The 18310-nt window shown below is 34.6% G+C and overlaps 1 protein-coding gene across 1 annotated transcript; it reads left to right on the top strand.

Annotated features, from left to right (window-relative positions):
* Positions 1–29: 29 nt before the first annotated feature.
* l(3)neo43 (cytochrome c oxidase assembly protein COX16 homolog l(3)neo43) lies at positions 30–886 on the top strand. Its single transcript, XM_089834159.1, has 4 exons — positions 30–234; positions 403–477; positions 550–627; positions 687–886. The coding sequence occupies exons 1-4, from the start codon at positions 163–165 to the stop codon at positions 822–824; spliced, it is 363 nt and encodes a 120-aa protein (XP_089690285.1). The 5' UTR covers positions 30–162; the 3' UTR covers positions 825–886.
* The last annotated feature ends 17424 nt before the right edge of the window (positions 887–18310 follow it).

Raw genomic sequence — 18310 nt, 5'->3', positions numbered from 1 at the left:
CTGTTGTACCTTCTTTACGTCATTGAAGTACTAGTACGGGATGAAGTCTCTAGATGGCAGCAGGTTCCGGGGAAAAGTATCGATAGTGAGGGATTCGTAAGCCGCTTATGATTATGTTTTCCGAGTTTTCTCTTTCTGCTAATGAATTAACGATTTTAATTTATGGATAAGTTAATATTATCGGTGAAACAAGCCGCGAATAGTCGGTTTTTTAAGTATTTTACTCCGTTTGTTGTAAGTGTATTTAATTATTTGTGTTTAAATTCATTTTTGGCCAAGGCTTATGGTAGTAAACCTCCCCATGCAGTCGCGCCATCTATAAAGATTGTATTTATAAATTTTTGGCGGGAAAACTCTTTCATAGCCCACTCAATCACGCGTTAATTTTACTATTTTAACTAGATCTTAGTCGTTGGTGGTTCATTTGGTTTAAAAGAGTTTGCCAGTCTACGTTATGAATTTCGTCAAAATAGAAACGTAATTATTTCTCCGTTTTCAAAAACCTGAAGCTAATTATATATTAACCTTAAGTTCCCCTAAAATTTAAAGTTATCCTCGGCAGAAGTAAACGAAATTAAGGTTCCTATGAAACCACCGGGTTCCGTTACCATAGAAACGGAATACGAAGTACGTTAAGCCTACTATCAAGGTGATTAGGCCTATATTGAACTTCAATTTGGTTTCAGAAATTGAAAGAGATGGATATAGACACTTGGGAGAACGTCCGCGGGCCTCGGCCTTGGGAAGATAACGAATATAATAGACTTCTTAAAGAAAAGGCTTTAAAAGCTAAAGAAAAACAACAGAATTCGAAAGAAAAATAGGCCTATTTCTTTTTAAATATCTGTAAAAGTTCGAGCATCAATAAAATGACTTATTTATAGTAGATTTCTGGTATTTTTTATCATGATTGATTCATTTTTGATCACTTGTCAAGAAATCTTGTTTTAAATGGCTATTACACCTACTTTAACGCGACTTGAAACAATTTTTTGTCCTGATTTTTCTAGTTACCTCTCCGAGTGACGTATGTCACGGAGAGGTTCTAATTTCGACGTGTCTGTGTGTCTGTCTGTGTGTGTGTCTGTCTGTCCGTTGTTACACCCACGTGACCGCGTTCGCAGTTTGCAAATCGGAGCAAACGTGTATTCAATTTCCAGACTGCATTTACAGTCCCGGAAATTGTATTCCACTTACAGGCTATTACTCCATTGCCTGTCTAACAACTCTGTTCATTTGTCCACCCCACATGGACACCAATCTGAACTTACTAACTTCTAAACACCACCATCTTCTAGTCTTTCGCCCATTCCACATCGACACCAGTTTGTACTTACTGGCTTCTAAACACCACCACCTTCTCGTCTTTGTCCATTCCACATGGACACCAGTCTGTACACCTGGCTTCTAACACCACCATCTTCTGGTCTTTGTTTTTGTCCATCCCACATGGACACCAGTCTGTACACCTAGCTTCTAACACCACCATCTTCTGGTCTTTGTTTTTGTCCATCCCACATGGACACCAGTCTGTACACCTGGCTTCTAACACCACTATCTTCTGGTCTTTGTTTTTGTCCACCCCACATGGACACCAGTCTGTACACCTGGCTTCTAACACCACCATCTTCTGGTCTTTGTTTTTGTCCATCCCACATGGACACCAGTCTGTACACCTGGCTTCTAATACCACCATCTTCTGGTCTTTGTTTTTGTCCATCCCACATGGACACCAGTCTGTACACCTGGCTTCTAACACCACCATCTTCTGGTCTTTGTTTTTGTCCATCCCACATGGACACCAGTCTGTACACCTGGCTTCTAACACCACCATCTTCTGGTCTTTGTTTTTGTCCATCCCACATGGACACCAGTCTGTACACCTGGCTTCTAATACCACCATCTTCTGGTCTTTGTTTTTGTCCATCCCACATGGACACCAGTCTGTACACCTGGCTTCTAACACCACCATCTTCTGGTCTTTGTTTTTGTCCATCCCACATGGACACCAGTCTGAACACCTGGCTTCTAACACCACCATCATCCTTAAGGTTAAGACATACGCGGCGATCGGCTAGGGTTACGAGAAACGTCTAGCCTTCCAATGGAGGGGTCTTCCTCCAAGGTTCACGCAATTGCGATGTTCTTATCTACAGCTGCGATTCGAATCCTTTATATACTACCTATTTGAGTAAGTCGAAACAACAGTCATATCCTTCAATTTAAACGTCAATATTAGTCAAGTCTCTCAAGGTTGTTTAATTATTCTTTTTTAAAACGATGTAACGCTCAATAAGGCGAACAACTAACGAAGAAAATATTACATATTAATTATATTTATTTTAATATTTAAGATAATCTCTTTTCTCAATTCAAAATTAATACGGAAAGAGTTAAAAAGCAGTCTATTTTTTGTCTGTGTGTGTCCGTCCGTTATCACACTAGTATAGTGCGCCGAGTTAGCGGTTCGCTTTGTTTTGATGTGTTAAGAAATCCTACAGAACCTTAATATTCACTTTTTCCATAATATAAAGTGAATATGTGGAAATCGTTTTCGTAATTACGATGCATTTAGTACATTTGTAGCTTTAAAGCTCTGTTTCATTTTGATATTCCAAGGATGTTTTTTAATATTATTGTTTGAAATGGCTGTTTATATATTACTTAAGCTATACTACATCTGTATATAGAATAATCCTTGGTTTAGGTATTTCAAGACGAAAGCTATGGCCTCGATTCTGTCGGGTAAATCAAGATTGATCCGCAATAGGCTTAGTGAACCAAAGAGTAAATAATTGAGACCTGAGGTGGAGTAAACTCTGGGTTTTGATTATCGTGTCTGTAATGAAGGGACATTAACGGTTCAGAGTGAACCGAAAGTTAAATACACGTTTAAATAATCAAATTTAGATTTTATAATAGAAGAAAGCATCATGGTAGCAATTAGATCAGTGAAAGGGCTAATCGTTATCGGATCATAGATTTGAAGTTTTCATTCTTGTTTCAAAGTTAATATAGAACGAGTATTGATACTGTTAGTTATTTAAAACAGAATTGTATATTTGATTTGCGATAAATGATAAAATGAAGTTTCAAGTGTGTGACTCTCTGAAATACGGTAGGGGGTAGAGACGAGTGCTTTTTATTGATATCGTTAGTTACTAAATTCAATGTAGTGAAGTTAATTTTGGGATAAATGACAAGCGCAGGCTCTCTTTCAAATGACCGTAAACGGTTGGTCTTTCATAATACGGGAAATCAACGACAAAATGTATAATGCAATACAATGCAAAAAGGTCAAAGGTTATATTCTTCCGTCCATACTCCGTGATTGTTTTAACTTGTGTTTTTTACCTCTCCGAGTGACGTATGTCACGGAGAGGTTCTAATTTCGACGTGTCTGTGTGTGTGTGTGTGTGTGTGTGTGTGGGTGTGTGTGTGTGTGTCTGTCTGTTGTTACACCCACGTGACCGCGTTCGCAGTTTGCAAATCGGAGCAAACGTGTTCTCAATTTCCGGAAATTTCGAAAATTGTATTACACTTACAGGCTATTACTCCATTGCCTGTCAAACATCACCAGCCTCTGGTCTTTGTCCATCCCACATGGACACCAGTCTGTACACACTGGCTTCTAATCACAATCATCTGCTGCTCTTTGTCCATCCCACATGGACACCAGTCTGTACACACTGGCTTCTAATCCCCACCCTCTTGTGGTCTTTGTCCATCCCACATGGACACCAGTCTGTCCACACTGGCTTCTAATCACCACCGTCATCTGCTCTTTGTCCATCCCACATGGACACCAGTCTGTACACCTGGCTTCTAACACCACCATCTTCGGGTCTTTGTTTTTGTCCATCCCACATGGACACCAGTCTGTACACATTGGTTTCTACACACCACCATCTTCTGGTCATTGTTTTTGTCCATCCCACATGGACACCAGTCTGCACACCTGGCTTCTACTCCATCATCATCGTTAAGGTTAAGACATACGCGGCGATCGGCCAGGGTTACGAGAAACGTCCGGCCTCCCTAAGGTGGGGCTTCCACCAAAGGTTCACGCAATTGCGCTGTTCTTATCCATGGCTGCGATTCGAAACCCTTATATACTACCTATTTTAGTAAGGCGAAGCAACCGGCGTATGCTTCATTTCAAACGCCAATATTAGTCAAGTCTCTCAAGAATGTTTAATTGTTCTTTTTTAAAACGATGTAACGTTCAATAAGGCGAATAACTAACGAAGAAAATATTAAATATTAATTATATTTATTTTAATATTTAAGATAATCTTGTTTCTCAATTCAAAATTAATACGGAAAGAGTTAAAAGCAGTCTATGTTTTTGTCTGTATGTGTCCGTCCGTTGTTACAGTAGTGCGCTGCGTTAGAAGTTCGTTTTGTTTTGATGTGTAAAGAAATCCAACACAACCATAATATTCCCTTTATCCTTAATATAAACTGAATATGTGGAAATATTTTTCGTAATTATGATGCATTTAGTACTTTTGTAGCTTTAAAGCTCTATTTCATTTTGATATTCCAAAGATTTTTTTTAATATTATTATTTAAAATGGATGTTTATATATTACTTAAGCTATACTACATCTGTTTATAGCATAATCCTTTCTAAAATCATAGTGAATACAAGCATAACGCTGCTATGTTGGTCAAATGACCTCTTATTTGTCAATAGGCCTAGTGAACCAAAAAGTAAAAGTTTGGGTTTGGTTTTCGTTTCTGTATGCAGAGACATTAACGGTTCAGAGTGAGCCGAAAGTTAAATACACTTTTAAATAATTAGGCTTAGATTTATAATCATGGTGGAAATCTGGGTCGCGTTCAGCAGAGCCTCGCGTTGCTGAACGCGGCCCAGGGATTTTGTTTTTGAATTTTGACGTCACGGTGCTTAGCGCTGAGCTAGCGCGGTCTTCAAAGAAATTAGTCTGCTTTTTTGATAACGTGACGTAAAACGCGTAGTTCTCAGCTTGGCGAAAAAACCATGGAGGAATTAATACAAATAGCTCTATGGGACTATAGCTATTTAATTGGCGTGAAACCAGTTGATCACGCGAGAATTTTAAGAGATATGTTAGTTTCTAATTTTAATTATAAAAGTTGTTATCTATCTCTATAAATATGTTATCCTACAATTTTTGTTAAGCCTTGGTACCTTGCACGCTTTATTGCGCTAGCGTCATTTATAAAACGCCGATGACCCGTTTTTCCCCCATCGGATGATTTTAATGTGTACAAGTATATCATTATTGGATGTAAAATGTCGTCTGATTTACAGTAAATTTGCTATGCTTTGTATACTGCTTTAATATTTCATAAATTTTAACTTAAGAAACATTTCCATATCTGGGTAAATAAGTTTGTAAATAGTCGTCTTGACTCGGAGAGGTAATATTTTGGTTTTCCCAACTTGTTTTTTTTCTCTTCTGGTGAAACGGTTGAAACTAAAAGAGGTAAGATAGCAGCTGTTAGTAAAGAATCATAGCTAGCGGGTATTAAACTAGAAAACTTAACTAAGTTAAACGTTTAAAATTGATGATTCCGTTTTAGCGCGGTGGTAAAAACCCGTATGGTAAAATTATAAAACTTTAAAAGAAAACTAACCTTTAATTAATGCGTTTTATAGGCGGTTCTAAATAGGTCATTGTCTGATAGATGTTGTTGCAAGACAGTCACTCTCTCTTTCTACCCGCCAATTATATATTATATATATGAAAAAGGTTCCCGCCTTTTTTAATCACATAAACAAACGTCGTGAAGGTATGTTATATATATTATATACTTCTATTATTGGAGTTTGCGAAACTTCTGCCTGGTTTTAAATTAATATAGTTCACTTAATTGAAATTTAAGATTAATTTCTTTAAAATTGATCTAGTTTAATCTATGAATACGTATCTACGTGTTTAAATTATGAAATAGAGAATTTAAGAAACCATAGTAGAAATACGCCTACGTCAACGAAGTTGTTTGAAGGGGTACTAACACCGGCAGCCTATAGCGTAGCACATTCGTTTACTGGCGTGAGTCTGAGCGCGTGATCGAGTGGGCTATGGTTTATGGGATTTTGAAACCTTATTTAAAGGTTATGATTGAAGTGTTTTAAGGATGGCCCCTTAAAATTAAAACACTATTCATAACTTGTAAACGATGTCTCTTATGCAAAATGTTAAAGAAAATTTAAATAAAATCGGTTGGTTTATAGCAGACGACAGTTCGCTGAATATTTTGAGCAGGCTAGGAAATAAGACAGGTTTACAGGTCAAAAACCAGTTTATTAATAGCTTGGACCACTTTTTTATTCAAAACGTGAGGGTCACTGGTCCCAGTGACTAGTTTATTAATTCATACTTTTATTAAAAATTGATATGGGGACCTCTTTAATTATTTTCATTTTAACATAAATTTCGACTCCAGGAGTCCAGTCCTGTATACAACCCTAAGCCGAGAGAGATTTTTTTAGAAGAGAGAACGACCACAAGTCCTGGGACCAGCAGAAAAATAAATAGGGGAAGGGTCACTGGTCCCGGGACCAGTTTCATATTAAAGACATCAGGGGTCACTGGTCCGGAGGACTAGTTCAGAAATAAAGCTTATTTCCAAGCCTGATTTTGAGGCGATTGACTCGATCCCGCCAAAACTACGATGTCACGGGGTCATCGTCGCGCGCCAAAACCTATGTCTAGACTATACATCGCTAGACGTTGAAATACAAGTGCGAACGACACACAGTTTTCAGACTAGGATTATTGATACCATTTACAGCAGGAGGCCAGGCTACTTGACTAACAAAGTGCAATACCAAGTTGCCTATCCTCCTGGTGTAAAAGCACTTTCAACCCTCCCAGTCTGAAAACTATGGTTACTTTTTCTTTTTTTCTTTTTAACCAATCCATAAAAATTGTAATCCCAACCCATATTTCCAAGAAAATTGTCCCGAGTTGTTTGATACGAGATTTGATAGCGTGATTTTTGCTCCCCCCCAATAAATATTCCGAACCGTAATTATATACGCATTACATTCTGTAACTCCTTCGAAGAAGTTGTTAAGATATCAGCAGATTAAAAACCAGAATCGTGTAAGCCTTCTCTAATTGAAATAGATTGCTCCCAAATAATTTGTTATCGCCAGAACACAAAAATAAAGGATTTGTTCGTTGTAATGAAACATGTTAAAATATGGTAAATGTGGAATAAATGAACATGGGGAAGTCAGAGAATTTGAATATGAGATGAGTGTCAGGAAATTTTAAAAATTGTGGTTTTAAAAGTCGGGGAATTTCATAATGCTTTGAGGTAAATTTCTATAAGTTCATGCTTATTTTCGGGGAGCAATTTTTAGATACCACAACATTGTAACTTTTCTATTAAGCAAATTAAAGTTTAAATTAAAATTGATCAGGGAAAATTACTTTAAACTATCAGGGAAAACCCTGAAAAGCCAATTTAAAATTTTGAGATGAAAAGTCTCTGATAACCGCACGCTTATTACAAAGAAGGTGATTTACACAATGCATCTTAATATGTTCATTCGTAACCTTAGTTTAATTTACTTTTGTCTCAGCTCATTTCGATGTTACCGCAGGGCATCCAATATGAAAAGAAGTTTTTCTTCTAGTTAAAGGCCTAGTTTTTGTGGTTTGTCATTATCTTTAGGCTTAACTATTTACTGGTATCGTAGTAGTACTTAAAGGTATTGTCCATACTGCCTCAAGGGGGTTTATCGAAGTTTTAACTGTCACGAAAGAAAACTTCGTAACATATAGATCATAGATATTGCGAAAGAAGTCCAAGAACTATATAATAACAGTTTCTTATGGTGTGTCAACAGGAATGTATCTGTTTGAAAGTAGCGGGAATGAATAACGGGTATCGCGCCATAGTGTACACCCACGTGACATGGGGCTGGGTAGAAAATAGGTGGCACTTCTTTTTACAAACGACTAAGGAGTGACGTCATAAGAACGTAGAGCCAATAAGATATTTTTAAAAGTTTCCTTACTCGTTGAGAGGTGAAGCTCTTAATTGGGATATAAGTAAGGACATAAGTTTATAAGATATGTTCCTTCCATAAGTTTGTTAATCTCTGGTTACAAACGGGAGCTTGTCATGAAGTGAGTGAGGTAGGTCATAGATTCAGGGTTAAGCGAAGACGCCTAGTGAGGCGCTTCTGTCAAAGGCTTAGTAATGCAGACTAAATAGAGGAAGATGGAAGTCCTGAAAAATTAACCACCGAGTGTAGTACTGTACTTCAATTCTCGCTTCCGTCGTTCTCTATCGAATTAACTAGCTCGAGCTGTAAGTCTCTCAGTAGCATTACGAACTTGTATAGGAAGTGTCATACTTATGGAAGGAACATATCACTTATAAACTTATGATATCGTGCCATAGCCTATGACGTCTTCAATGCACTGGAAACCAAGGAGAATGTAGTAGTTTTTGGAATAGCTCCGTATTCGACGGAGGAAGTAAAGGTGATATGTCATTCTTAAATCTTTATTGTAGCATTTTCATTTCAAGATAAAACGGAATTAGCTTTATCAAAGTATCGTTAATTACACTGGCAATAAAACTTTAACTGGTTTCAAAATATATCTTCTTTCACATTTGGTTTTAAAAGCCTCTAAAAAAGGGCAATTCAAGTTTACCTAGGTGTTGTTAAAAAAAGATAAAAAACACTTTTATCTTCCAGCCCGAGGGGCTTGCCACTGGGCGAAAAAGTGTACAAGTGATTTCAGATTTCAAGTGATTTCAAATGACTTCAAGCGATTTCAAATGACTTCAAGCGATTTCAAATGACTTCATGCGATTTCAAATGATTTCAAGCGAGTTCAAAGATTTCAAGCGATTTCAAATGATTTCAATTTGATTTCCAATGATTTCAATTTGATTTCCAATGATTTCAATTTGATTTCCAATGATTTCAATCTGATTTCCAATGATTTCAATCTGATTTCCAATGATTTCAATCTGATTTCCAATGAATTCAATTTGATTTCCACTGAATTCAATTTGATTTCAAATTAATTCAATTTGATTTCCAAAGAATTCATGTAATCACAAGAATTACAAGGAAATCACAAGAATTACAAGGAAATCACAAGAATTACAAGGAAATCACAAGAATTACAAGGAAATCACAAGAATTACAAGGAAATCACAAGAATTACAAGGAAATCACAAGAATTACAAGGAAATCACAAGAATTACAAGGAAATCACAAGAATTACAAGGAAATCACAAGAATTACAAGGAAATCACAAGAATTACAAGGAAATCACAAGAATTACAAGGAAATCAGAAGAATTACAAGGAAATCAGAAGAATTACAAGGAAATCACAAGAATTACAAGGAAATTACAAGGAAATCACAAGAATTACAAGGAAATCACAAGAATTACAAGGAAATCACAAGAATTACAAGGAAATCACTATCTAGCTAGCCTGGTAAATCACGGAAAATCACGAGGGGTCGGACGTTTAGGAAAAAGTGTACGGGATTTCGAAATCCCATTTGATTTCGTCGGATTTCATTTGATTTCATCGGATTTCGTTTGATTTCGTCGGATTTCGTTTGATTTCGTCGGATTTTGTTTGATTTCAGAATTTGATAAAATCCAATGGATTTCATCGAATTTTGAGATTTTCCCCGTGATTCCGTCGGATTTTGCTATTTTTACCGTGATTTCGACTGATTTTGCGATATTCCCCTTGATTTCGTTGGATTTTGAGGTTTTTCGCGTGATTTCGTTGGATTTTGAGGTTTTTCGCGTGATTTCCTGTGATTTTGAGGGTTTTCGCGTGATTTCCTGGGATTTTGAGGTTTTTCGCGTGATTTCCTGGGATTTTGAGGTTTTTTGCGTGATTTCCTAGGTTTTTGAGATTTTTCCCCGTAATTTCGTCGGATTTTGTGATTTCTTTTGATTTTGGATTTCGTGAATTTTGTAATGGATTTCACGATTTCTTTACTGATTTTGCTTCTGATTTTGTGATTTTTATGTTGATTTCGTGATTTCTTTGTTGATTTTGTGATTTTTTTTTACTGATTTTATGATTTCTTTACCGATTTTGTGATTTCGTTGCTGATTTCGGATTTTTTATTTGATTTCGAAATCAGCATTGATTTCGGATTTCTTAAATTGGATTTCACGGGTAGCGTACGGGATTTCATGAATGACCGACCCCTCGGAAAATCACCACTAGGCCGCACTAGGCGCGGAACCGAGCGCGGAATTTTCCCACGGCCTGAGTCATGCAAACATCTTAAATATACTTCGGAATAGACCAATTTGAATATTATTGTGTAAAGAGAAACATGGACTTTGGGGTAGTATTCGAATTTACCTATAGGATTAATACTAATTCACAATGATTTAACCAATATAGACCAAGATTTCAAGAATTCACAATGATTTCACTAAGAATTCACAATGATTTCACTATGAATTCACTATGATTTCAAGTATTCAATTTGAATTCAAAATAATTTCCAGACTTCATATTAATTTCGAAATGATTTCAAGATTGCGTTTTGATTTCGAAATGATTTCAAGACTGCGTTTTGATTTCGAAATGATTTCAAGACTGCGTTTTGATTTCGAAATGATTTCAAGACGATTTCTAGAATTCAATATGATTTCACTACGATTTCATTATGATTTCACTACGATTTCAATATGATTTCACTACGAATTCAAGAATTCACTTTGATTTCAAAATGATTTCAAGAATTCAGTTTGATTTCAAAATGATTTCAAGAATTCAGTTTGATTTCAAAATGATTTCAAGAATTCACTTTGATTTCAAAATGATTTCAAGAATTTACTTTGATTTCAAAATGATTTCTTGTCGAGTGTACACTTGATTTCACAAGTGGCTAGCCCCTCGTTCCAGCCGAATTATTTTTATTAGGTTTGGCATTGCTTTACTTTGGTAGTCGGCTTTTTGCGGCTTGTCAGTCGTTTTCAAAGGTTTTTGCGCGTATTTATAATATAGTGACATGATATCGGTAATTGAAATTTACAAGTACAAATTCATATTGTTCAATTCCTAACATTACGTGCCAGTGTCAGTTGAATACGGCTGATTAACGTAACGTAAGTTCAATTTTAAAATCATCTTTTCTCCTAATTGCTTCCTGACGAGGGAATAGAAATCAGTTTTAGAGTCAGTAATTTAAACTAATTAAAGTACGCAGGGGTCGTCAATAATTTAATTTCACATAAAAGTTGATTCATGTTTGATATCAGGTCTGGAAGTCAGTGTCTTCAATATTTTTGCTAAAATCTCGAAAACGTCTGTTGAAAATGGTTTGAAACCTGAAATCAGGTGTAGAAAATTTTAGGAGTCTGGTTATTTAAAATAACTACACCGAGGTCTTCTTTAATTTCAAAAAATTCTGATATTGAAGTCAGTGAAATCTTTCCAAAAGTCTAAAATAATTTGTAAAAATGAAAAAACAAAACCTTGTTAAAACTAGGACAACAACAAAACACTTCAACAACAATTTATTGTTATTTACCGTTTGTCATAATAGAATCAAAGATAGTTACCAAGTGAGAAAGCAAACGTTTAATCAAGGCCTCGTACTAAGCAATTAAAAATTTAATTACGTAACAATTCCGAAGCAATTTGATTTATTCACCGTTGACAATAGATTACAACAAAAACTGGATATAATAATATTTGTAAAAGATTTACTGGGCCTAACACTGCGAAGCCATGGCGTTAATTAACTTGGTTAATTACAGGGTAGACGCTCTAGAGCATGCTTTATTTTTCTTTATAAGAGAGAATGAGAGTGTGAGAGGGGGAAAGGGAGAGAGAGAGATAAATGAGAGACAGAAAGAGAAATAAGCCGTGGAAAGAAAAATTACCATCAATTTCCATTTGATTAAGTTGTCGTTTCTTTTCTAATTATTTTAATAGCGACAATTTTAAGGAACTTTATAATAATTTTTTTTCTTTTCACAGTATGTAAGACGATATTTAACACGAATTTATACATTTTTCCCAGTATAATTTTTACCTATTTAACTATTGTACTTTTTCAACATAAGTTCATAAGATAAGTTCCATAAGTTTGCCACTGGTTATAAACTGGAGCTTGTCATGAAGTGAGGGAGGTAGGTCATAGATTCAGGGTAAAGCGACGCGTGGTGAGTCGCTGTCAAAGGCTTAGTAATGCAGACTAAATAGGATAGGAAGATGGAAGTCCTGCAAAATTAACCACCACCGAGTGTAGGACTTCAATTCTAGCTTGTCGTTCTAGTAACTAGCTCGAGCTGTAAGTCTCTAGCATTACGAGTTATACCCCCTCCCCCTGGCGACGTTCGAAATGTATCTATTCTACGAATTATTATTGGAGGAATGGAATAATTTCGGTTGCGTTACTCCATCGACAAACGTTTGGCAATTTTTCAGCCCCAGAAACCTTGAATTTTTCTTCACCGTCAACTTATAATATTTTCTAGGTAAAAGTTAACCTCTAAAAATTTGTGTCACAAATTAGCTTAGAAAAGTTAATAGCCAGTTTGGCCCCCCGAGGCTTCAGAACTTTCACTTTTTATTACACATACGGATGATACCGGAGGCGAAGGAGGGGATTTAAGTTTTCGCAAAGGGATTTAAATTGTATAACTCTACGCGTTTGTCCCGTGGTAGCGTCTTAGACTAAGAAATTTATGGACTAGGGAAAGTACGTGTAATCTTGCAAGCCTAATTCGAATTGAGGAACTAAGCCTTATTCATTTGATTTTTTTCTAGGGATGTTGTTAAGCCTGAGTCGAAATTACTTTTAAGAGAAACTGTTAAGCCTAACTTTTCAAACTTATTTTATGAAGATGTTAAGCCTAATTCAAACTTATTTTCTGAGGACGCTGTTGAACGTATTTCAAGTTTATTTATAAAGATCTTATTCTTAGGCCTCATTTTTCAAACAGGTTTATGAAGATCTTAAGCCTAATTTTTCAAAAAGGTTTTATGAAAATATTAAGCCTAATTCAAACTTATTTTCTGAACAATCGGATAAGCTTAATTCAAAATTATTTATGCAGATCTTTAGCCTAATTCAAGCTTATTTTCTTATGAAGCATATTTCAAGCTTATTTTCTTATGAAGCATATTTCAAGCTTATTTTCTTATGAAGCATATTTCAAGCTTATTTTCTTATGAAGCATATTTCAAGCTTATTTTCTTATGAAGCATATTTCAAGCTTATTTTCTTATGAAGCATATTTCAAGCTTATTTTCTTATGAAGCATATTTCAAGCTTATTTTCTTATGAAGCATATTTCAAATTTATTTTGTGATGAAGCTGTTAAGCCTAATTCAAAGTTTATCTGATATCTCTCTGTTTGGACATTTTAGTGTCCCATGAAGATATTGAAACGCATACGTAAGACGTTCAGTTAACCTTGGGAAGTTTTAAGAGATTTCTAGGTATGGTATAACGTATATTGTGGCACCGTTAATGAAGCTAGTAGACAATAAAGCGTAATTGTGACCCGTTTTAGGGTTGTTCTATTAGCTACACCCTTTTTCGCGTCTTTGCTCGCGATTTCGAGATTCGCCGCCACCGTTACTTAAAAACTGTTTGACCCCTTTTTTTTAACACCGCTAAAAAATAAATATATAATTTTTGATTCAACAGCGAGCTGGCTGCCGGCTTACAGCTTTCGCTTTCAAACCGCGGAGAAAATTAACTTACGGTATCTTTCTCTTTTCGCGTAAAATTTTAATTTATTATTTATCTATATTTATTTATTTATTTACTTCGAAAGTATTTATTTGTTAATATATCATCTTTATAAATGATTTTCAAAAGTGTTGTTGGATAATTTCTTATTTATTCGCCGAGGTAAGACACTTTTCTAATAATTTTATTTAGTGGTTTAAAAATAGGCTTAGGAATTCAAGAATAGGTTTGAAGTGTGAAAAGGGGTTTGAATTAGGTTTTGAAGTTGGGAATTGGTTTAAACTAGGTTAGGTTTTAAAGTTGGGAAAAAGGGTTTGAATCAGGTTTTTAAGTTGGGAAAAAGGGTTTGAATCAGGTTTTTAAGTTGGGAAAAAGGGTTTGAATCAGGTTTTTAAGTTGGGAAAAAGGGTTTGAATCAGGTTTTTAAGTTGGGAAAAAGGGTTTGAATCAGGTTTTTAAGTTGGGAAAAAGGGTTTGAATTAGGTTTTGCAGTTAGGAAAAAGGGTTTGAATCAGGTTTTGAAGTTGGTAAAAAGGGTTTGAATCAGGTTTTGCACTTGGTGAATGGGTTCGAATTGGGTTTTAAAGTTATAGGAAAAGAGTTTGAATAAGGTTTCGTAGTTGGTAAATGGGTTTTGAGTTGGATTTTTTAAGTTTGAAAAAGGTTTGAGGTGGGCTTTCTAAATTTGAATAAGAATTGAATTTGGCTGTTTAAGTTTGAATAAGAATTTCAAAAAGGTTTGAATTAGAAGTTTTAAAACATTTGAAAGATTTAATTGGCGTTTGAATTATTAAAAGAGTTGAGAATAGGTTTGATCTAATCGTTTCAATTTTAAACACTCTTTAAATTAAAAATAGGCTTAGTTGTACTAAAATTTATCAATTCCATTTCTTTGCTTAAAAACTAAAAGTGGACTAGGTTTTGAAAATTTATAAATTAAACAAATTTACCCAATTACGTAAGAAGAAAAAGTAAATCTTGAACGGAGTTTAATTACCCAACTTTTCTATAATTAAGCTCTTTATGCAAAAATAAAAAAAACTAGTTTCCTAGAAAAAAAATAACGTCATATCTGTCCCAGATGTTTCAAAAATTTAAAACTACTACCACCATGAATGTAATGTACAATTTTAGTTAAATTTTCGTAATTCGAATTCCAAATTTGCGCTACTCCCTCTTCACGTTTGTCAGCTTCGCTCTTGACCAAGTTAAATCGATTGTTTAATTGTCTAGTTAAGTCTTTTTCTAGTTAATTAATTAATCAGGCTAAACTTTCAAGAATTCATTATCAGAAAGGGGAGGCAACTAAAACCAACTAACAAGTTCAAAACGTGATCTTGATTTATTTTTAAAATCTGAACAGTGAACACGCCTTTGATTTCCCAAGTTTAGCTATAGCTCGCTTAAAATTAATTTTGAAATTTATAGCGCTAAGTCTTTGTTGAATTTATTAATTTTCCCCAGTAATATTGAAATTTGCATTTATCACTTATAATAAGACGGTGGAGGGAATTTACTTTAATTATATTAAATACTAGTAAGAAAGGCATAATAATTAAATCTTATTTATGTTAAATATTCTTGTGAAAAATCAATATATTCATTATATTACATTAATATACAGGGTGTGTTTGATAAGTCTGTCATAAATTAAGGGGTATGTTCTTTGAGCGATTTTGAGTCAAAAATTTAACTTCTATCTTCATTTTGTATACCACAAGGGACACTGTTTTCGAGTTATGATTTGATAAGTCTTTTAGTGATGACCCCTTAATTAATTAAATTAGAAATCAATCATTGTCTTTTGATCAGTTTCTTAATTAGATTTAAGGGGCCATCCGTAAAATACTCCGGCTTGCAATCTTAACTCGAAAACAGTGTCCCTTGTGGCAAACAAAATGTCATAGATAGAAGTTACATACATTTTCGACTCAAAATCGATTTCCCAAAGAAAATCAATCCCTCTTATTTTATGGCAGACTTATCAGAAACACCCTGTATTTATTACTTTCAATTTGACTATCAAACATTCTGGGAGGTAACCGTATCTTAACCTAATTTATAGCGATACTTGTCACTGAGTTGACGCGTAGACCTCTGATTTTTCATTGAGAAAGTTTAAAAATAACGATGAGAGGAAATTCATTAATATTTTTAGAAATTTCTTAATCAAAGAGATAGTGAAATCAATATTCTTTTAAATTTATTATTATAGCATATTTTAATCAATTTATTTGACAGAAATCTAAGGAAACAAAGACTGACAAAACTAATTAATGTCAATCAAGTATAGTTATTTTAAGAATATTTGCAATTTAGGTTTAAGAAAATACAGAATTCTTGCTGCTTTTCAATTTCTCTTTATGGGTAATATGCCAAAATCAGCCGTGCAATTGACATATACTACCGGTCGCTAAAAATATACTTAGAAACATAAGTTTATAAGTGATATGTTCCTTCCATAAGTATGACCCTACCTATACATGTTCGTAATGCTACTGAGAGACTTACAGCTCGAGCTATAGTTACTAGAGAACGACCGAAGCGAGTCAATTGAAGTCCAACACTCGGTGGTGGTGGTTAATTTTGCATGCAGGACTTAATTCCATCTAGGTCCTATTTAGTCAGTGCATTACTATAAGCCCAAATTTGACAGCAGCGCCTCCTCACCAGGCGTATGTCGCTTTACCCTGACCTACCTCACTCACTCACTTCAAAATTACAAGCTCCAGTTTCTAAGTTACCAGAGATTAACAAACTTATGTAACGGAACATATCTTATGAACTTATGTTGGAAACCAATTAATTAGTGATATGCTGTATTTTAAAATATACTCTATTTAAAATCTAAATATCTTAATAATATATAGGGTCAGGGATAGATTTATTTTTAGAAGTGGGAATGGAGAACAGAGTAATTGCAGTATTTTTAAATTAGTAATCATTGTTTGTTCAGTTTCTTACGTAAGTTTAGGGGGGTCATCCGTAAAACACTATAATGTTCATAACTTCTTTAGGGTAGGTACACGTCCCTTACTGCAAAATGTCGGGTCCTCTAATAGCTAAAGCACTTAATGAATGTTTTTCAATTTCAATGAATTAAAATGGTTGCTCTAAATTTAACATCGAAAGTTCCTAATACATTAATTGTCTTGTTCGGTAAAAGTGTCAAGGTATATTATTTAGGTTAATTTTACCTTGAAAATAAAAATCAACATTATTTCTAATTGTTTTTATAAACATGAGGAGTAAAAACGTACCCTGTAGGTTGAATTTGATTGAAAAACACCAGACAAAAATTCATTAAATTTATGGATTTATAACTTGTGAAACAAATACCCCCTTAAAGGAAATATGAAATCAATTTTGAGTCGAAAATTTAACTTCTATCACATTTATTTTGCAATTAAGGGACACACTAAACTAGTTATGTTTGGAGTGATTTATGGATAACCCCTTAAATATTGAAGAATAAGAATCTAAAAGACAATGTTTTCTAATTTAATTAAGGGGTCATCCCTAAAACAATCTAATTATAACGGTTTTCAAAATAATCATTTTTCCCTTGTTTGGGAAAAATGTCATATTAGTATAGAACATTTTCACTCAAAATTTATGATTTCCCATAAAACCAAACCTACTGTACAAGCGGTCCTACCCAATATATTTAGTTTTAATTATAAAATCACGATTTTGTCATAGTTTAAAACATTTACATTTAAAAATATTACAAACTTCAAAAACTTTAATCTCTAAATGGATTAGCTCAGTTTGGGGTCTCTCCCTTCAAACAGGAATACACACAGCTACTAGGAATCATAGTGTACGTGAAAACCCTTTTCACTCAACGTATCTAGGCACATTCTTTTGTGGGAAGAGCAAGTTAGACTAATCATTATGCATGACAAATTTTACCTCACGCGCCTGACCTCGCGTTGCTACCAACCATGAAACAACAGTTAGATTAAAGTGTTAGTGACATAATTTTCCTCATCCTCAAACTTAAAATGCTAAAAAAATCCTTGAAAAATCTAGTTTATTATGATATGTTTACTTTACTAATTGGTTTCGTAGAAATTTGTAAAATTGCAATCAAAGTATAGTGTTTGGAAGAGGCCTAGTTCAAATTTGTTTCGTTTGATGACGTAGTAAGGAGAAATTTTCTCTCTAGATATCGCTCACGTGACGCCTGTTATTGTCTCCGCGCGCGCCGCGTTAAGCCTATTTTATTCAGATTCGCGCGGCATTAGTAGACTCGGGAGTCTCGCGCTTGGCTTTTCCGCGAGATGCCGTGAGTGACGTAGCAAGGAGAAAACCCGCCAAAAATCTTCTCCGCAAATTTGCTTTTGCCCCCCAAATTTCAAGTTTTCAAAGTGTTTTTTCTGTGTTTTCCTTCATATTTAAATGTCAATCAAGCATATTTTTGGAATCAGAAGAGTTTAAACTCTCAAAAAAGTAAGGTTTTCTTTAGATTTGAGATAATTTTTAAATCACGTCGCTATTCCTTTAAAGACGCCTTCGGAATTATGAATGGGCGTGACGTGTAGTAAGTTCTCAAGTCCGGTATACCAACAAAACCCGAAATCATAGAAA

Source organism: Phalangium opilio, unplaced genomic scaffold, assembly GCF_054372755.1.
Source record: "Phalangium opilio isolate 3A_F unplaced genomic scaffold, DU_Popi_V2 ptg000002l_1, whole genome shotgun sequence".
Taxonomy (NCBI): Eukaryota; Metazoa; Arthropoda; class Arachnida; order Opiliones; family Phalangiidae; genus Phalangium; species Phalangium opilio.
Note: the sequence above shows the minus strand (reverse complement) of the source record. Positions and strands in the feature narration are given on the sequence as shown.